Source organism: Corvus kubaryi, unplaced genomic scaffold, assembly GCF_017639235.1.
Source record: "Corvus kubaryi isolate FWS band 111438036 unplaced genomic scaffold, C.kubaryi_AGA036_p1.0 76, whole genome shotgun sequence".
NCBI lineage: Eukaryota > Metazoa > Chordata > Aves > Passeriformes > Corvidae > Corvus > Corvus kubaryi.
Genome location: NW_024582063.1, coordinates 4,805,399 through 4,826,550, shown reverse-complemented (window position 1 = coordinate 4,826,550; position 21,152 = coordinate 4,805,399). Strand labels below are relative to the sequence as shown.

General features: G+C 40.0%; 1 protein-coding gene across 2 annotated transcripts; it reads right to left on the bottom strand.

Moving 5' to 3' along the window:
* Nucleotides 1–11: 11 nt before the first annotated feature.
* Nucleotides 12–21,150, bottom strand: DZANK1 (double zinc ribbon and ankyrin repeat domains 1). Of its 2 annotated transcripts, XM_042051781.1 has the most exons (21): nucleotides 21,093–21,150; nucleotides 19,889–20,013; nucleotides 19,111–19,264; nucleotides 17,922–18,039; nucleotides 17,453–17,549; nucleotides 16,582–16,694; nucleotides 15,930–16,015; nucleotides 15,147–15,264; nucleotides 14,208–14,321; nucleotides 13,019–13,111; nucleotides 10,990–11,112; nucleotides 10,108–10,269; nucleotides 9,276–9,504; nucleotides 5,867–5,970; nucleotides 4,596–4,667; nucleotides 3,598–3,694; nucleotides 2,700–2,788; nucleotides 1,536–1,616; nucleotides 879–1,006; nucleotides 446–520; nucleotides 12–215 (listed from the first exon to the last, which is right to left on the bottom strand). In XM_042051781.1, exons 2-21 carry the CDS (start codon nucleotides 19,995–19,997, stop codon nucleotides 95–97), a joined length of 2,283 nt encoding a protein of 760 aa, XP_041907715.1. In that variant the 5' UTR covers nucleotides 19,998–20,013; nucleotides 21,093–21,150; the 3' UTR covers nucleotides 12–94. The 2 variants fall into 2 exon arrangements, with proteins under 2 accessions (XP_041907715.1, XP_041907716.1); XM_042051782.1 differs by lacking the exon at nucleotides 1,536–1,616.
* Between the last annotated feature and the right edge of the window lie 2 nt (nucleotides 21,151–21,152).

Genomic DNA, 21,152 nt, shown 5'->3' with positions numbered 1-21,152 from the left:
TGCTCCCAAAGTCAAAGAACCTTCAGCTTTATTTGGGGAAAAAGTTTGTTGTAGTAACACACTTACAAGAACAATATTCCTGTGTCTCTTAAGTTCAACGTTCTCTATCCAGACTTACTTGGAACAGTGACATAACCTTATTATCTCCAGCTGCAGCAGCCAAATCCAACACTGAGTGCCCTGCTGCATTCTTCTTCTGCACGCTTGCCTTGCAGCTGTAAATACAGAACACATTGGTTTAAACTGCTTAAATTCATTGTAAGTTACTGCACTTAGTGAAGTGGCTTGTAGGTGAACGTTGATGTGGGATAACTTTGCAATTTGTGGATGCTCCTTCCTGCAGGGACACGGGGCAGGCTCTGGCCCTCCAGTGCTGCCAGGCAGGTCTGTGCTGGCAGGCTGGGGGAGCCTGCAGCTGGGCTGGGGGCCCAGCCACAGTACCTACCATAACAGGGCTCGGATGCACTCCTCTCCCTCCAGTCCCAGCAGAACTGCCTCATGGAGAGCTGTGTTGTTGTGCCTGCATGGGAGGAATGAGCAAAGTACTTATTACCTAAGGAAACTCAGCAAGTAGAACTAAGGAAAATAAATAGGAGGATACAGAACACACTAGAAGTGTGGTAGGCTTTGGTGGGGTTTATCTCTAAGTCAAAGTGGATGGAGAAGGAACTGAATAGAACAGCTTTAACAAGTTGCAAGAAATCTTCAAAGCTGGTAGCTGGAAGAAGGAGTGAGGATACTGTCATTGAAAGGAACTCCTCCACTACAGATTTGTGGAGGAGAGGTGGGGGTTTAGTTCCCTCTAAAGCTGGAACACGTGTGATTTTTTTGGGGTAAAACTTGGAAAGAGCCAAGGCAGAGGATCAGAGCTCACTTACGGCCCTGACTGCTGGTCAATGTCGGCCCCTTTCTGCACCAGAGGGGAGATGGCTCCTGTGTGCTTGTTCAGGACAGCAACTGTGAGGGCAGGGCGCTCCTCCTCGCTCAGGGAGTTGGGGTCAGCTCCCTGGAACAGAGCAGAGGGAAATGGAGCTGGTAAAACCATACAGATTCTTCAGTTTCTACCCTGCTTTTGTATTGTGCCAATTCAAGTTGGGAAATGGGCTTCATGCTCAAGGCAGAGAGAGGTTCAAAGTGTGTTGCTTTGCTTTCTTCCGAAAATGTTTGTCCAAAGCCAGAGTAAATGTGTGTAACAGTAGCCAAATGAGATCCCACAGCAGAAACATAGAGATTATGCTTGCTTTTGCTATACAGAGGACTGGATCCTAAACTACAAAACAGATACATTGTTCTTTCTGCTTGGCCTTGACAAACCCAGAGAAGACTGCCTTATGCACTGACCAAATAGAAACTGGGGAAGGAATCTATAAATGTAAAACAGGCCCTATCTTCTCTAAAATGCTCTTCCAGTCTGAAGACTGGTATTGCAAGGCTGTTGCCTCCTAATCGTCACTCCAAAGTTGCATTCCAGGCTAATATTCATGCAGTAAATGGCCCAAGAGTTGAAAAAGGAAACTTCAGCAACCGTAACTTATTTCACTGAGCAATTGTTCTATGAAGGGGATTCTTCCTTTCCCAGTTTGACCCAGTTCATCCAGTAGCTGTCTGGACTCTGGCTGTGGAGACACACAACAGCCAGTAACATTTCACACAGTGAAAATACAAGTAGGTGGGCCAGATTCCGCCTTGGAGTGAAAGTGAAAAATGCACACAGTGGGATGAATTCAATGTATCTGAGCCTCATTGTTACTAATCGCTGACTTTGGGAATGTCTTTCTGAATCTAAGCAAGTGTTGGGTAACCAGGGCTAATATCTCACTACTGAGGTCTTCATTCAGCAAGTGTGTCTGCAAATGATTAGCTTTACATCAATGCAACTCTCCAGGGCTGTACAAAGATCTGCTCAGCACAGTAAAATTAAACATGGGTACATGTTTAGGATTAAAGTTTGAAGCTTCCAGAACTTGTGCAAGTACTCTGTTCTAAAAATGTGTATGTTTTGCCTCAGATAAGTTAGTTTACTAAATCTTAAAACAACAAACAAACAACAAAACCTAAAACCTTTTCCTTTTATTTCTTCCCAGCTTTCAACCTCTTTTTCTCATTTTGAAAGCTCAATCACTTGACCAAGCATTTTTATCTCTGGACTCATACCACAGAGCTCTGTATCTTCTCCCACCCGTTGAGTTGGCTGACTGATCCAAGCTTAGATTAATGTACATTTCCTTTTTGAAATTTTCCATGTCATTACTGACAATCCCTTTAGTAGACAGTTCTTTCAGAAAATTTGGTCTCCAGTGGAGGTTAAATCCTTGCTGCTTGCATTAAACTAGGCCTCTACAGAGTCAAATGTTGTAAAGTCAAGGAAAGATGACAATACCTCCATTTGATGTTGCTTCTGAAAAAAATCTGTAAAGAATCACTCTGCAACAGTCCTTAGGCCTAATACAGTGTCAAAATTGAATGGGTTCAAAATGAGAGAAAAAAATCTAATTAAACTCTTAGTAGAAAAACAAATGAGTTATTTTCAGTTTTGAACTAAATGTCAGTTACCAATGTTCAGGTTTTATATTAAGTTGCACTTTTATCCCCTGCCCTCAGTCAGGGTTAAAACCTTTCTATTTTAATCCTTGGATGCCCTCCTTCATGTTAGTGCTGCTCTAGAAATCTTTTCTCCTGTATTTGCAGAAGATACTTACGGAGAGCTTATATTCCTGTCCCATTACTGTTCTTGACTTGGTTCTCTTTATTTTGCCTCTTGAATAGAAAAGATTTTGATCACCTCTGCCTACCAGAAAGAAAAACAAGTGTTAATTCAAAGCAAAGTCAGTATCTGAACTAGGAGGAGAGATCTGGAAATAATTTATCCACAATCAAAGCAGTATTTATCAGTTTTCTGCATGAGAGAGTGATGAAACACTTGTTGCAGGTCATACTGGTTTTAACAAAAGGTTTACACAGCTCCCAGTGCAGTTGCTGCCTCTTGTCAAGTCTCAGACTGGAAGCACAAAGTGGATGAGACTTGTATGTGAATTAAGTATATCAAATGATGGTATAGGAATTTCTGAATTCTGAGGCTCACTTTACAACTGGTTGATTTAATGAAAACCTAAGTCCAATATGAGATGCCCAAAGTGCTGAGCTGTTACTAACACCAGTGGGAGATTGCAGTTAAACAACATCTCTGCAAACCAGGTCTAGGATGAACGTATTTCATAATTTCTTATCTTTGCCAAATATGCCAGAGCTGGCAGTCCATGGCAGAGCTCAGAAGTAGAGATAATATTGATATTTGTGGTTCCTATTGTAAAAGAATATGTGAAACATCTAAAGTTTTACTGCTATAATAAAAACACTGCTGTGAGATGTGGCTGCAGTTCACTGGTCTCCTCAGCTGCTCCCTAGGGATGAAGAATTTCCAGGAATGTTAGAAAGTCTATACATTGCTTAAATCTCAGCTCGGACACATTTTGCGACTTAAAAGATCAACTTAAACAGACACAGAATGTTTGCCTGTCTAAGCTTCCAAGCACTACTTCTGTATTCCTGACTGCTGTATTTATGGTCTACTGTAAAGAGGGGGGAAAAAAATCTCACCAAAATTAGTCTGACTGCCATCCTGTCCATCTGTGACTTCTGTTACAGCACTCGGGTAATCATTGCTGAACTTCACTGCTCTCTTAGGATGAATATCCTGTAGAATCATCAAATGCAGGCAGTTATTATCATGTAATGCTGCTATAATCTTAGTGGCACAAAACTGTTGCAAATGAGAAAATACATGGGCTGTTAATATCAGTGTCAAATTAACACAAGACATTATCATATGTAATTGAACTCTGTTTTGAGGCAAAATTATGTGGCATTTTTTTCTAAACCTTGTGTTAGGTGTTTCTTTTGATTTAGAAAATAAAGTGACACAACCTCGCTTAACGAAATGAAGATTCTCACCAAATGAAAGTATTTCTACCACTTGAGAAATTTCATTTCTGAAATGATGTGATACAGCTTTTCAGGCTCCACAGGGCAAGGTAAGCTTTCCAAGATGCCTCACAAGAGACACAGTCTGAATTTTGGATTTTTGAGATGGTAGATTTTAATCTTTGAAAAGCTAGAAATGTGTATGTCATGGTTTTTGGAACATGGTAATTCTTGAGATGGAAGTTCCAGATTTTGAATAAAGTTAACAGGAGCTCTGACAAAAGTTATCTCCAAACTATTGGAAATTACTAAGCTTATTCCTTAAGAACACAGTTTGCAGGCTGAAAAAAAGCAGGATCTGAGATCAAAAGCTAAGGGGTGCTAGGATCATCAAACAACATCAGCTGAAAGAAGAAAGTTAATACTAATAGCAAACTAACAAAATGTGAGATGATAGCAACATAACTGTGAAGTCAGGCTTCATCAGATAAGGCTACCTGTTCATCCAGCTCTAACAGAGAAAGAAAAAGACTCTTTTCTCTGAAGCAATAAGTTAACACCCTCTGAACAAAAGCATTTCTTGTTTAGACCTGAATTTAAAATGTATCATTACACTGCTCTAGTGACAGCTTTAGACCAGCTGCCTCTCAACAGGCCCCATCCCCTGAACTGACCTTGTTAATAGCAGCAAAATTCAATGTAATAGTGACGTCACAGTCATCTTCAGAGATGGTAGCATAATTAATCTAGAGGGAAAGAGCAGCCATTAGTATGCCTTACCAAAAAAAACCCCACAGAAGTACTTTTAGGAATAAGTCTTGCTGGTGGTGTTTGTGGTGCAGCCAATACACAAAATCACGTGTGGCCTTTACCTACTTGTGATATTGTACCAACACTTCCCATGTCAATGAGAAAGGGGCAGGTGTTTTTTGAATAACTGGAAATTTTGCAACAACTGAAATACCAAGTGAATCCAAAACTGAAATGAGGCTATATTTCATGGAAGTACAGTCATTCTCCACTGAGATTTTGTAGCTGTGTAAAAGGCTGTGTTGTTCTTGGGACTTCCAGATCCAGGAGAACTGGTGGCTGCTTTAGTCACACCAGCCTGGGGAAGCACAGTCAGTATTAAAACTTTGGTACCTTTGTGTATCAATTCCTTGAGACAGTACTGCTGGCAACAAGTCTATGGGAGTCATACAAAAATGAGTGCACAGGGGATTATAAAGAATGGAATGAAGATTATATTGCAGCTGGTTAAGAATTTTGAGGTAAGGTTGATTATATTTCCAATCCACATGAAAAACTGAAAAAGCAGCATTAAACCCAGATAGCTGGCATCTGCTTTGAACCATTTCTGTTACTTTTGAGGGCACTGCTTTTAAGACAATAAACTGACAAAAAGGCCAAGAAGCAGCAGGAATAGCTTTCCCTAGGCAATTTTATATTCTTTAGGCTTGTCTTTTTGAATCCTTTAGCAGAGGAAAAAGTTGCAATGTACTGTACCTCAACTCTATTAAGCAGATATTCTCTTATATTTATAGTTGTACTACAGCTTCTGAACATGCTGGTGGACAATAGGTCTCAGTGGATATAGAAATCAGGTGCAAAGTATTTACTGGAGTATCTACTCCTTAGGAAGGAGTCCTAGAAGGTTTCCACCTTCTTCCTATATAAAAGCAGCTGAGCAAAGGCTTTCTCACTCCCCTTACAGCTTTTAGGTGAGAAAATAGGAATTGCCATTGGAAAGAAAGCAGAAAAAGTCTTCAGAAAAAGACTGAGCAAAAAATGGAACAACAAAACAAGACATTTTACACAAATTACACACAAAAACAGGTCAACGTCTAAAGAAAAGGGAGACATTTATTTTCCCAGTGTTTATGTAGCAGCCACACTAATCTCATGACCCTCCATGGGAAGATACCACTCACAAGCTCCTTCCTACCTTTCCCATTTGAGGTTCTCCAATCAGTGTTCTGAATTCAAGGTTGTTCTGGGCATAGCTTCTAAGATGAGCACAAACATGATCCAGCTGTTTTCTCCAGTAACCTGTTCACAGAGAGTTAAGCAGGAGAAAAATCCTTAAAATGTGATTAACATTCCTTCTAGTCATGTGATGGAAGATTTAAAAATAGCATAGCTGCACTGAGATAAAAAAAAAATCAGTAGAAAATTCATCTAATCAAGAAAATGAGAAGGAAGTTATACCCTAAAAAGCCAGGTGAAACACTGTATTATCCATAGGTTATATATAATTCATCCTTAGGGCCCTCTATTCACAGCAAAGCCATGTCTTGGAATGATCCTTGGGAGTCAAAACTGGTCCTATGTGAAGGGAAAATCTCACACTATTCCAGATCATAAGAAAAGAAAAAAGTAAAATATTAAAAAAAATTTAAGTAATTGTGTGTTATTGAACTGATTTGTAGTTGATTTGGGATAACTGACAGGGAACAATAAACCAAATCTGAAAACTGCAAACACAGAAACTCAGATACACAGCATTTTGGTCTGTGTAAATTATCCTCCAAATAAATTCCTTTCAATTATATATGTGAGAGCCTATTAAAAGCTTAAGCATTCCTGCTCTTTTGCCTATCAGGATCTCTGGGAGAGAGGGAGTCAGCATTCCTTTATACTGATAGAGGGCATGAAACGTGAGGGGCTGAATGAGCCTGGATTAAAAACTCATCTTAAGCTATTTAGAGCTTTTGCACCTCCTGTCCAGGCACTTCTGGAGCTCCATTCTGTTTTCATCAGATAAAGCAACAAATGGACTTGTTCTCATTTTTAACTGACTGTTTTCAATCTAATTTTCTTTATAGCATCCTTATGGTAAGTACAGAGCATGATTCATTTTGTTGTAAATAAAATTGTGTAAGCTTGATAACCTCATTTAGCTTACACAATGAAGCTGCTCTGACCTTATCCTTTCCTTCATGTTAAGTGAAGCTTGAAACAGTGAAAAGAGACCAAGCCAGAAGAAAAGTGCAGCTCTGGCTTTTACAAGACAAAGCAAGGGCACAAGGAGTTTTGTGCTTGGAAGACTCAAGGTTGAACTGGTATGACAAACTAAACCAGCAAATCTTACTTGTTAAGCAGCTTTAAATGGATAGAAAAAGAAGAACCCACAGAACAACATAAATTGTTCCCTGCTGTGGTCTCATATGCAAAAACTAATACAAGTTGAAAGTAGTATTTAAAACATCTAAAATAGACTACTTGGTGAGTGATCTCTCTGTAGAAGTCAGTATTATTTGCAATAAAGTGGTTCATAACTAGCCCAGATCCCCAGATTTTACTTCAAAAAATCCAGAGGGTCAGAAACACATTCTTGCATGGTTGATGTTTTATTAGATTTCAAAGGACTTTTGGCAGCACTGATGGAATACTTGAATCCATGCTGCCCATAGCAGATTACATCTATATCACACTGATTTAACCTTTGTTACAGTAAAAAAGGGAAGCCTTCTTTGTAAAGCTTACCTGGTGAATGTCTTGGCTCCTGTTGAAAACAGACTGAAAGTACAGCAAAAAAAGACACCCAGTACACACCAGAGGATTACTGGTTTGGTACTGCTGTTGTTTGCCCCTTTCTTAACTGTTTAGTATTTTTTTTTATAATCTTCACACATGAAAAGAAGGTTAGTTAATAATTGATATGGTCAAGAAATAATAACCTCCACCATCTTATTTAATCACTTGTATTTAAAAACTTTAATATCAAATGTCTGATACTATTTTGATTGAAGAAATAATGGTCATATTTGGCATCTATAAACAAGATTTTCCTGGGTGATAATGCATGGTCATGTTGATGCAGGTAGTTTCAAGCCATGTATACAACTCAGCATGAACTGACTGTAAGAGACATTTATTTTTTGATTTATGGAATGAAATATGTTACTCAGTCCTGGGCAGGATCTAACGGAGAATACATTACACAGTGCAACTTCAACAAAGTTACCTCTGCTAAGAGGATAAAAATGAAAAGAATTCAAATGGAGTTCAGAATTTCTTCCCTCCCTTTCCCAGTGACAGCAGTTCTCACTCACAAGGCAAGAGCTGTACTTCTGACAGAGATATACAAATAATTGGTGTTACTTTGCTTTTTTCTTGGCACTATTAGGGGCCAATCCTGTCTTATCTCTGACTAAATTAAGCTCCCTGACATGTTGAGTCAAGTGTTGTATTTCCTACAGTGATGCCTAAAAGAATATGCCACATTTCAGAGGAAGGGAGGAGGAAAACAGATTTCCCCACTGATTATTTTAAAAATCAGAGTCCATCTGAATACAGATACACAGAATCAAAAGAGGAATTTCTAACATTCTTTAGCAACCTTTACTACCCAATAGAAAATGAATTCTGATAACAGCCTGAGGGGTTGACCATCTGATTGCTGAAGAGAGCTAGATGGGAAAGTGGATCTAAAAGAGTAACTGCTCCTCCAAACCAGGGTTTGGTGCTGTAATGATTTAAAATTAACTCATTCTATGGATTGCCCAGCTGGACTGCCCTGTGAGATTAAAGACAATTTTACCCACTAAGCCATTTATTAGATCCTTAATTAATACAGATGGACTGTCTTCAAGGGTTTGGGATCCAGAAAGCTGAAGATTTCTCAGGATAGTAAAACTAAAACCTCAAAATGTCAAGCATTTAATGACAGCAAACGGTCAAGTGGTTCCACAAAGAACAAAGTGACCACAAAACTCACTTGGAAAAATAGTTGTCTGTAGTACTGATACTGCTCCTACTGTAGTCTGGGAGAGAAAAGACTTCAGTGAGTGATATTTTCATAATCCTACTAAGAATTCCTTCCTCTAGTCTTTGCTTCTGAAGTTTCTACAATTTATTCCACAACAGCACCCCAAACAAGTTCCTCATGTAGACCAGCTTCATCATATTTTCAAGAGCTCTGATCCCCTGTGTCTCAGAGTTTTGTTTATCAGTATCCCTGCAGGTGCCACCACAGCTCTACCTGAAGTTCACATTGCAGGGGCTGTGGGGGCTGCTGGGAACTGGGAGCTGTGCAGTGGTTTCCAATTCAAATAGAGGACACCTGCCTCCAGTCTTGTGGAATCTGAGGAAATCAAACTACTGCCAAATTAGTATGGCTGCACAGGGCTCAGTAGCCACAATTTTGATATTTCTGATAGCTTTCTTTCAGCTATTGGTGGAGATCAGTGATTGAATTCTAAGGCAGTGCATTTACAAGTGACTGGTGGGAAGATAGACTTGTAAAGATGTAAATCAGTGTCCTACTGATGCCACATTCCATAGACTATAATATTTTCAAGAAAAAGCAAGGTCATAAATTGTTTAGAAATCATAAAATCAGAACTTCTAACCTTTTCCAGGACTAATGGCTGTCAGGAGAGGCTTGTGATCACTCATCTTTTCCACCTTTTCTTTTTGTGAAATCAGCTCAAGCTCCTTCTTTTCCAGCAGTTTGCTGGATGGGTAAAAAAGTCCAATGGTTTGGGTTCCTTTATCTTCTCTTTCTGTTAGTTCTGTCCTTGATTTGGGCAAGAAAACAGGACAAGGTTGCCAGGCAACTTGAGCCTGTAATTGTTTTGCCTGTGGGAGGTGGAGGAGAAGGGAAAATATAAGTAATACAGATGTAATTCAATGGCTTACAAGCATAACTTAACCAGAACACTACACCAAACTGTAAGGGAATGAAAAAGCTAGCAGGAAGAATCATTAACAATTTTTTATTTTAATTACCAGTCTGTAACAACAAGGCAACTTACCACAAATATTCAAGCAAAATCCAAATTCTTCATGATTGCCAGGAGACATGTATGCTTTTGTAGGGCAAAAGCTGGCCTTGCTAAGTATTGGGCTCTTCCTTAAAACAGAGTTTTAAAAACACTACTACATTTGCATGAAATAATATCAGCAGGCCACAAATAATTCACAACTAATAACATAGAAGTACTTAAAGAGCTAAGACTTTCGAAAGGCTGATCATTTCTCACTTTGCCATTTAGAAAGAGGCTGGATCAAGGCCTTGAGCTGAGGCTGCTGTTCAGCAGAAAGCAGAACCAAGGGGTTTGCCCTTGTGCTCCTAGTCCACAGCATCGCCCACGGAAATGAATGGAGTTGTGCTGATCCACACCCACAATGGAGCAGCCTCTCAGCTGTGTTCAAACCTGGCTTTGTAACACTGTGTCCCACCTGAGCAGATCCCACTGAGTCCCCACGATCCATGGGACTGGCAGGAGAGCTCTGTCTGGATGGGGGCTCTATGAAGATACCACAGGACATGCAGAAGCGAGCATAGGGCTGGTTGCTGGTACCACACTTGGAACAGGAAAAGTAGGATGGAGGAGGTCCAGGCTGGAAAGTTCAATGCAATATTTGTCACTAGAGAAGCATAGGATGAATGACTCCAGAATGATAAGAGCAGAGGAATGAATTAAGAGGAAGTAAATACCACCCTGAGTCCCTTGGTACAGTACAGGACTAATGGTTATTTATGCATATAAGGGAGTGTTTTAAATTTTATGTGCATTCAGCTCACAGAAAATAAATTCTCCTCAAGTGTGATCTTAGGTAGAAGCACTGTACAATGGGAAATTGTTTACATTGATTGTAACTCTACTGGGCAGCAGCTAAGTACTTGTTTTTATTGAAGTTAAGGAGGCCTTCAGTTAAAACAATTGCATGCATCATCTCATATCTGGTAATTGCCTGTATTGGTGGTTATAGGCCGGAGTTGTTATGGGAAAACTTGCATTAGGTTAGCCTATACTTTAACCTTTGATGGGTAAATTACTTTGCCTGAGCACAGGGCTGTTGCATCTCAGCTGATGCAATGATGGTGCTTGTTGACCCGTGATCATTTGTTCGCAACTCTAAACCCTTGGGTCACTGACTGATGTGGGGTCGGGATGTCTTGTAAGCCTTTCATTTTTCCATACGCAATCCTTGATGCTCTAAGCAGGTATGTTGATAATAACACTGTTTACTGACTGACAAGAGTTTTGCACAGAGAAGTCTGACATGGCTGCAGAGAAGCAGCAGCCGGTTTGTCCCACAGACAGCAGGAGCACATGCCTTGGCCCCACACCAGGCACAGAAGCGGGCGTCGCTCTGGTTCACGCCGTTGCACTTTGAGCACAGAGCCGTCTTCCTTTGCTGGCCCTGCTGAGGTGGGCAGGAGTCTCCTCCAAATGTGGGCTAATAAAACAAAACAAGCATTAGGGAGAAAATGCTTCTCATGAAGAAAAGTCCACAAGCCTAATAAGGAGAAAGAGGAGAGCAAGCTGCTCTGACAACATAAAGTAATATTCAGCCTAAATGAATTATTGCAGCTTAGAATGAGCAACAGAGTGACTCGGGTCAAACCTGTAATTTTGTTTTTCATTACAAAACCATGATAAAATGTAGCATTAATTAATTTGAAAATATTTTTAGCAGAACTAGCACCAAAAAATAAGAACCTTATCAATGGTGTGCTTTTAAACTGAGTATTTATTAATAGGGCCCTATGTATAAGTACAGACGAAATAAAGATGGAGGCGTCTCTGCTGATAAACTTGAATTTTCAAATCCAACACACAATCTTCTTTGTACCTTTCTTTTTAGTAGTATGGCAGGGAGAATGCATTCAGGCAAGGAGTTTCCTCACAGTTTGGAATTTGCTGCATAAATACTTTTTTTCACTCTTTTGCCTTGTGCGAATTATGTATTACCCAACTTTCCTCCAATTAACTTATATGAGTAAGTAAAAGAAAACAGGTTTTTCATCTGAAACTTTTGGAGTTTCAGTACAGATCCCAGTTAGGACAAATAGGACTTAAAAATGTTTTGTTATGTTTTGCCTCAAGGCTTATGTAGTTTATTTTCTCTACAAGTTGGGAATATGGATAAGGGACAGAACCCAAGGACAATTATTTTGATTACACCACAACAAAATAGCCCTGTTTTCATCTGTGGCCTGCATTGCAATTTAAACAATGTAATTTGGGAGTTCAGTTAGAAGATAAATCTTCCAAAAGCACAAGTCTAAATATATTCTAAATCTAAATTATTTAATAGCCATTAATAATAATATCAGCATTATTACTATTAATTATTCCAAAATACTATTGTTATCACTAATTAATCACTATTATTAGTAAAATTTCTGATTACTATTAATAATTCTTAATAAGTATTTAACTTTCTCAGCTGACACAGGTCTCACATTCAAGTCACATGCCTAACTACATATGCAGCTACATATTATGTACACATATATCTGCATTCAGTGAAGCAGCTAAACATACATTTATCTTAGGTAAGTACAGAATCCTACTGAAACTCACTTTCAAATAACACTTCAGTGCCTATACAAGAGACTTTTGCCTCTAGCTACAGACAGTTTTAGAACTCAGAAGATAACCATTGATCAGAAGATTTTAATTTGCAAACCATTATTATTCTATCATTTTTGTACTTATCAGAACCTGGAGAGGTGGAATGTGCCAGACATTTTTAATACAAGACTTTTCAGAACTGAAAGTAAAATTCTTCTAAGGAGCCAAGCTACACAGGGAGTTGAAACAGAGCAATTTTAGAGGTAATATTTCAGTGCTTTTCTCACCTCTGTGCAGAGTCACAGCCAAATACAAGCATGCTAGCTGTATGCATGTAGGAGAAGCAGCAAATGGAAATAAGAAAAATAATGTAAAAGTGGAGATATGAAAAATAATGTAAAAGCATATTCTATTTTCAGAAAATAACTGAAATCAGTGTGAATGATGTTCCTGATGTATATACTCAACTTTTCTATTGCAGTTGAAAGTAATCTGGATGCAAACAAGACTCCCTTGGAGTCAAGACTACTTATTTTCGAAGAGCCTTCTGAGCTTTCTCAATGGCATTCACAACACTGACTTCCATGTCAGAAACTTGAAGGTATAAGAGATGTTTAGCTGGACATTTGTGGTGAAACTTCTGAGGGAGGACTGGGCTTAAATATGACATGGGGGAGAGAATCTCTGCTTTGGTAACACAGGGACACATGGACATGACTTCAGTTTTTCAAAGAAAAAGGATGTTCTGCTTTGGTTTGATTAGCCCAGTGTGATTGAAGTCTTACCATCTGTACTTCAGGCAGTTTGCTCTCACAAGTCGCACAGTGTTTATGGTGAAGAGGATTTCCTGTGCCACACACCTGACAAATGACTTTGCCCTTTTAAACAGAGAGAGAATACATTTCACATCTGATTACTGTGAACAAGAAGACAAAGACTTGATCTTACAAACTGCTGGGGTTATTCAGTCCTTCAGATAGAAGAGATCCTTCAAGTCTGGGCTGTTTCACACTTTAGTTAGGCCATGCTGCCTGGTCATCACATGGTGACTATTTGTTTTAAACTATGGGATAGTTTCCTCAGGAGATTAAGTATCAATATCTCCAGATCTTTACATACACTAGTGTCAGTTTGTTTAGTCACTACACTCACACAAAACAGACAGCCCAGTATCTGCAAAGAAAATTATTAATAATAATATAATACCATGAGGTGCCTTAAAAGACCTCTACAAGGTCTTGGCACAGTCACTATTAACAACTGAGTTTCTACCAGAGCTAAGAATAATTAGTCTGCTGTTTTGGTGTTGCCACTAAATAGTTCAGGTCTGCCTCTGCACCTACATCAGGGGTGCCATAAAACATTACATTTAGGACAATGTCTATAATCCACTGGTGGTGGGTTGACCTGGCTGGAGGCCAGGTGCCCACCAAAGCCATTCTATCACTCCCCTCCTCAGCTGGACAGCTAAGAGAAAATACAATGAAAGGCTCATGAGTTTAAAGGCAGGGAGAGATCACTCACTGATTGCTCTCAGGAGAAAACCAGACTCATCTTGGGCAAAGTCATTGAATTTATTACCAATCAAATCAGAGTAGGAAAATGAGAAATAAAACCAAATCTCAAAAAACACCTTCTCCCCACCCCTCGCTCCTTTCTGGGTTTAACCTTCCTCCTGATTATCTCCTGCCCTCCTCAGCAGCGCAGGGAAATGGGGGTTATGGTCAGCTCATCACACATTGCCTCTGCTGCTTCTTCCTTCTCAAGGGAAGTATGTCCATGTCTTTCTTGTACTGGGGAACCTTTAATCCTTTTTTCCATTCAAACTGTTTTTAATCCTACTAACTCTTAAAGGTGTCCATAATGTATTTAGACAAAGCCAGGTTGGATCAAAATATTTGTAACAAAATCACTTGTTAGAAAAATGCATACCAGGAGTTAAATCACTATTTTGTTTTACTTATTCTCAATTACCTTTATGCAGATGTTGTTTTGAGGCTGCAGCTGTGGAGCTATTGGTGACTCACAGATAATGCAAGTGGGTGTATTCATTGGCACAAGATGTCTGCATTCAAGGCATGGTGCCATCTGAAGGAAAAGCCACACCACAGTTGTGTTAGGGAACATAATGGGATCATTAAGGTTATAATGAGATTTCAATATTTTCCCAGCTGGAGTCTCAGCAGCAAGGTCACTGGAGACATAGCAACTGACAGCAACTGATACTGATATTGATCCTTAAAAATCATAGTATCATATTGAGAAAATATGAAGACATCTGGAAAGACAATGCCAGAAAGGTACTGAGGTAGTTTTCAGTAAAATTAAAATGCTACTATAAAATATGTACAAGTAGTTGAAATTCTCCTAATTATGGACCTAATCTAAAGAGGTGGTGAATCTCGGTCATTACTTAAAACTACAGCATTGCCCCAGACCAGACAACTTTCTGATGATACAGGAAGGGAAACACAGCATGGACTTGTTAGATTAGGTTAATATCTGTTGGGAAGAGCTTAGGGAAGACAGTTACAGGCACCACTGCAAAAACTTGGTGCTCTTATATATGCCCACACATGCCACCATTTAAGGTTTCAGGATTGGTACTGTTTCCTGACACAGGCAAATAAAACAATTTACTTTTTCATTGTTTTCCTTATTAGAATACACGACACTTGAAGAAATCTGTGGGTAATTTTGCCCATGGTTAACGGTTTATGGTTATCTATGGTTAATTTGAGGAATTTCATTGGGTCCAGTGCTAAAGGTATCGAGCAGAACAAAGCAATTAGAGCAGAACTTCCAAATGAAAGTGGGACTGAGTAACAGGTTTGCCAGTGCTGCCTGTGTAACTTGCAGAGGCTGTCGTTCTCTTCAAGGACGATGTGTGGATTGCTATGATGTTCTGCTGACCTGTGTTCCTTCGGGGAGTGGGAAGCGCTGGACTGGCACAGGGGGGATCAGATATCCACATTTCTGGCAGAAGTGAGCCAAGGGGTCAGACAGGCGAGGGGCAGAACAGTGTGCACATCTGAAAATAAGAGCAAACCGGCTGAGCTTGTTTTAGTATTGCACTGCTGCATAATAGTGAATAATCTGGAACTTGTTGTGACAGGACTTAGGCCACTGGTTGTGATTTCCCAGCTGTGGTGGGACACCAGACCATGCCCCAACATCTATAAAATGAAGTTCTGAACTCTAAACAGCTTTGCAAGGTAGAAAGCTCTCTGGCTGCTCTGGAGTTTCATACTTTGCTCCTCATCATGAGAAGTAAACAGGTCTCCTGACAGGCAGTCTGTGTCAGGCCTCACTGCTGCACCACGAGGAGCCACTGACGTAGATCAGAACCTTTTCAATACTGATAAGCATTAATGTCCTGTGAGACTACTCCAGTGAGCAGTGTTCACCTACAGCACTGAGGGTGTACTACAATTTGAAAAGAGAGTTTATTCTCTGATCCTATGGGTGTTAGGAATTTTTTTAAGGGATGATGAGACAGCTGATAACTGACAGTTGAAAACTACATTTAAGAGAAAGAATCTTTAAAGTCCTACCTAGATTATACTCTCCACTTATGAGCCAGTGTCTGTCCTTGCCTTCTGAATTTTTACAGAGGCCCATAGCATTATCAGCTTGGTTGCAAAAGCCTAAGATACTTTCCAAAGGACCAATATGTTAAAAGGAGAAGTCACTTACTTAAGAAAATCTGTTTCACTCTGGATCCTTGACACTTGTGTGCTTGCTAAGCTTTTCTGGCTAGTCACTGCAGAGGAACTTGAAAACTGAAATAAAGGTAATTCTTCAGGCTTTAGAAAGGAAATATTTGCAAATGCATATAAAAATAGCAAAATCAGCTACAGATGTAATTTGAAACAAACTGCACTTAAACACACTGCTTTGAAGAGTACCTACTACCCTTGATTCCCCCATTAGTGGCATTAAGGACCCACAGCTTCTTCCAATAAAAATAAATCAATGCCTTGCCATTTACTGCCACCACAGCATTACCGAATATTGAGTTTAAAGTATGAGCTTGCCAACATACAGCAGTAAGTATTTGCTGACTGTGGATTCAGGAATGTATTAGAAGAGAATTAGTAGGAATGCAGTCACTGCTCATTTCCTTTGCCTGGCTTTGTCCCTACTGATAACCATGTCCTGCTTTGGGCATTCCCAGTCTAGTGCATCATTACCATTACAGTTAAATGCATTAATTTAAATTGCATTAAATTAAATGCAAAGGCATTAATAGCTGAGAGAGATCACAAATCTCCACCTCCTCCTTTTTTTAGACCTCTGTCCTGATGACAGCCGTGTACAGTTTCCACCAGCTTACCCCTCTGCTCACCTGCAATGACTCCATCGGTTGTGCTGAGGTAGATTCCCCTCTGTACTCTGTGGTTCCCAAATGACTGGCAAGGAGCTGTGGTCCTTGAGAGGAACTGTGAGAAGGCTTTCTGTCTGTTTCCAAGATTAAAATTACAATTCTGTTATTCCACTGTCACCCGCTTCATGCAGTTAATATCTATCTGACCATGAATGTTACATACTCTTGCTAAACATATTTAAAAACATACTTGGCATCCACATTTTGGGTTCAAATAAGCTGCATGGAATTATAGGAAATTAAACTAGAAGAAACCCCATACCTCTCTGACAGAGCTTACTTTTATGTTTTAATTTATTTACAGTTTTCTTCCTTCCTGCATGCTCAAAAAACCCAGTTCCTACAAGTAAATTAATGAGTAAACATTAATACAATTCCCTGCTCTTAAACAGTCCCATTGCTGTTGCCATGGAATAAGAGGCTTTATCTACAGAGAAAATCTGGGTCAAGCTTTCATTTCTGCTTTGTGTATTTATTTTGGAATCTTATTGCAAGCAAACATCAGTAAAGAAGTGCTGTAAAGGATTTGCAATCCCATCAATTTAACAGCATTTTCTGGCACAAAGGGAAATACAGACCGGGCCTTGTTGTGTTGCTGAGAAATGAATGACATTTTAATATGTTTTTAAGAAGTCATGTGAAATGTATGGAAGGTAAGTTTTGTTCTCTATTTGCAGTGGTGAGCAGTCGAAACTGGAATTTCCAGAGGATGTTCTGTCTTCTGAGATGGTTTTAAAATTACCCACGCTTTACAAGTGATACAAGAGGAAAACTCTATACTATTTTCTGCTAGAACAGAAGACTATCTCAGTTTTATGAAATAATACTGTACCTTGAAGGTTTTGGGGTGTTTGATCCCAGGCAGGCTTGATTTCCACATTCAGTCTATTCTTCTTAGGTTTTGTAGTAAACATTCCACCTTCCTTATTCTAAAAAGTAATTCCATTTGAATTACAAATAACATTTTTGCATTTGTGCTAATCATCTCTTGCTATAGTTATTTGTTAAAATTTTAGAAGTACATGCTCAAGCTATTTTTTTTCAATGCAAGCATTTGAAAAGCTTAAATTATAAATGTATTTTTTAAATACTTGACCTCAATTGGTCATAAAATATCATGGGGGGGGAAAAAGCATCCCCTTGAAATGGTAATATTACCAAAAGGATCAAAGCAGCAAAGATGGGCAAACAGAGAAAATAAGATATGTAAATAAAACTGGCAGTCAAAGCTTAATCTCTAAATAATATCATATATACAACATTTTATATTCACAAAAGGGGTTACAATTGCTAAAACTTACCTGTGTGGCCATATCTTTTAGGAAATTCTTGTCATCATCTTCAACAGGGAAAACCATGTTTGGTTGCTGGTACTCTACCACAAACACCTTTGTTACAACTGAACTCTCCCTGTAGTCCCTGAAAATCAATGTTCACAAAGCTAAGAACCTGCCACAGACTTGTGTGCTGCAACAAGTAAATCACTGATGGATGTGGCTCTTCAGGTGGAACATCCCTTCCAAGCTTGGCAGTCAATATTTCAGTAGAATTGAGCAATATTTATTTGATAAATCAACTGTCATTCTCTAATACCTATTAAATTACAACAGTAACATTAAAATTGCTGAAAATATCCAAACCACTCTGTCATTCTAGAGCATCTCTCAGCACACCTGAAAATGACCTAATAAAAACCAGACTGGAAACAAGTGTAAATCTAGGTACTGATAGCAAGAAAATAAACATAGGCCTTGGTTTTGTGTGTTATATAATGTTGTTATATCCCAGTGCAGACACAAGGCACACTCTGGCTGCAGGTGGAGCTAACAGGGAACAGCAAGCACAAAGCTCCAAGTGGAGTGGAAGTTTCTGCTCCCTTGGAAATAAAAGATAACACAACACAGTATAGACAGAGAATTTATGTGTCCTCTCTCTGTCTCTAAGCATGAAGTTAGTTTGGACAAAGTCAGTGGCTGTGCAGCAAAATCCAATTTTCTTTCTATGTATTGTATTTTTGCTTCACCCAACATTGTAATTAAGCTGTGAGGTTCAGCAGTCTGTGATCCTTTGGGAGAAATGAAACAAACTCCTGGGAAGACCAACTTCTATAAATCCATTCAACCACTAGATGACCCCAGAAAACACCACCGTGGTTCCTCTGCTTTTTCTGATGATCTCACTCCAAAGGATGAGCTCTCAGTGCAGTACAGCAGTTTCTCACCCATAGCCTCCATGGATCATTGGACGCCCACAGTCCAGGAGATAACATCCAAGAGGTAATCCAACCACACAAACACTTGATGGATAAAAAGCATCCTGAGAAAGACATGTCACTGCAATTCATGAGGACCATTTAGATTGCAAACTGCCTGGGAAAAGGCTCATCTCTCACCTGCAAGGTATGGAAAGCTTTAAACAACACGGCTACAAGCTATGACAGGGATATCTGTCCCCTGCCAAAGCAGGATTAAAATAAAACAGGATACTCACTTTGTAACTGCCAGGGCCTTAACCATTATTTTCCCCACTGGTAATAAGATAGGACCCTTATACTCCAAAGTGTTACACGCCCCATGGCCAGGTTTCCTAATGAGTTCTGGTTTACTTCCATCTAAAGTGTAATAAATAGAGGCCCCTGGTGTATCTGAAAGAAACAGAGAAAGTAATTCCTCAGACTGTAGGCAACCTTGGAAAAACAAAGCACTCACTACTGTGCTTGATTTTTCTCACATAAAGAAAATAAAGCAGTTCTATAAGTGACCGAATGTTTGGGACCAAAACTGTTTCTCCCATGAAAAATCCTTTACTCAAAAAAAGCAATTTCATTGGAAGCAATATTCGTGACAGCAAAGTAGCTGTGCAATGGTTTTGCATGAAAACATTGCAGCAGCTTGTCTGTTCCAATGACAGAAAGGATATTTTCTGCCACAGCGAAAGGTGACAATTCAAAAATTGTAATGACAACGTTGGGAGTGAGCCTGGCCCAGGATCCTTTCAAGCACTGTTTTTGCAGTCAAAGCAAAATGCAACAGCTTAAAAGTTTGGCCTTGGAAGCAATTAAGGCTGCTCACACATACAACTTTTATGTCAGTAATATTGTTTGAATGCATAAAATTACATGCAAGGACACTTGGTTAATTTTATAAGTTCCTTAATGAAATGCACACTCCAAAATTCATACTTAAATGCAAAGAAAGCATAGAGGCCAAACATTTCAAATGGACACATAAGTAAAGGTTTGAGATGGAGTCAAAGCTCTTGTTCATACCTGATTTTATTTCTATGAGAGTATTTGTGTCTATTTCCCGTTGAGCTTTCCCTGGAGGTGGAATTCGAAGTGGGATGATCTGAGGAACTGAGACAGAGCCAGCTGTCATTTTTCTCAGCAGTGATCTTTAAAATGGAAAAATAAAAAGGCAGACAATAATCTTTCTGAACAGAAGAATGCACTGAGAAATACAGCCTCTTAGCATGACTCCTTGTCTTTATTTGTTTCTCTTAAAAGAGAGAACATTGGATTCTTGAAACCATCCTGTGACTGTGATCCTGTGTGTTTGAGCTAGAACAGCTTTAGCACCATATGTCAGTGATATATGGCAGGAGTAAGGGACAGGAATCTCCACCCTAATCATGCCAGATGTGAAACCAGCCTCATTTCATTATGCCCCCCTAAATAAATACAGGATGTCCTGAAAAGGACTACAGAAAAACAGCTATTGCTTAAGCTTATGCCAGTTATCATGTGAATCAAGAATATATCCCTAAAACAGGTGCCAAACCCGATTTATCCTAGTGTACACAGTCATTATCATGTTGTGTAATTCAAGAATGAAAAATTGCATTTGGGTATGATGGCATTTTACGAAACGAAGAGACGTACTCCAGATCTTGGGAATTGGATGTTCAGGGCCAGGAAACACGTCTATGCTACAAGGATTTGGTTTTGTGATCAACCCTCCAGTGCTCCAGAAACAACTCTTATGCTGCTCACCAATGCAGGCAGGGAGGGTCACTCCCCACCCTCTCTGGGCAATCTGTCCCAGTGCTCAGTCACCCTCACAGGAAAGAAGTTCTTCCTCACGTTCAGGTGGGACTTCCTGCGCCCCAGTTTCTCTCTGTTGCCTCTTTTCCCATTTCCGGGCACCACCGAGCAGAGCCTGGTCCATTCTCTGACATACACCCACCAACTACGGGCGGATCAGATCTTTACCTGACCTGAGGGGTTGACAGCTTTCCCCTCATGCTCCCCACCTGCTCTCGGCACACCTGGGCCAAAGGTACACGGAATTCCGCTCCAGCCTCTTGGGATCGTATCCCTGGCGGGACGCACACGACCCCACCGGCATCCCCAGCGCGGCTAGGCCCCGCTCCCCGCCCCTTCGCGGCGCAGCGCCCGCCCCTCGCCCCGCTCCATCCGTGCTGTCCAGCCCCTGCTCGGCCCGCTCCATCCCTGCCGTCCGGCCCTTGCTCACCCCGCTGGATCCCGCTGGATCCCGCCCCTCTCGCTCCCGTTTCCAGGGACGCCGTCCGCC

Bases quoted from the DNA above. Each gene is read 5' to 3' on its own strand.
- DZANK1 (XM_042051781.1), bottom strand. From the start codon at position 19,997: ATGACAGCTGGCTCTGTCTCAGTTCCTCAGATCATCCCACTTCGAATT. The intron at 19,265-19,888 runs GTATGAACAAGA...TGTTTCTTTCAG, and splicing joins TCTCATAGAAATAAAATCAG to ATACACCAGGGGCCTCTATT. The intron at 1,617-2,699 runs GTAAGTATCTTC...GTGTCTCCACAG, and splicing joins GACAGGAATATAAGCTCTCC to CCAGAGTCCAGACAGCTACT.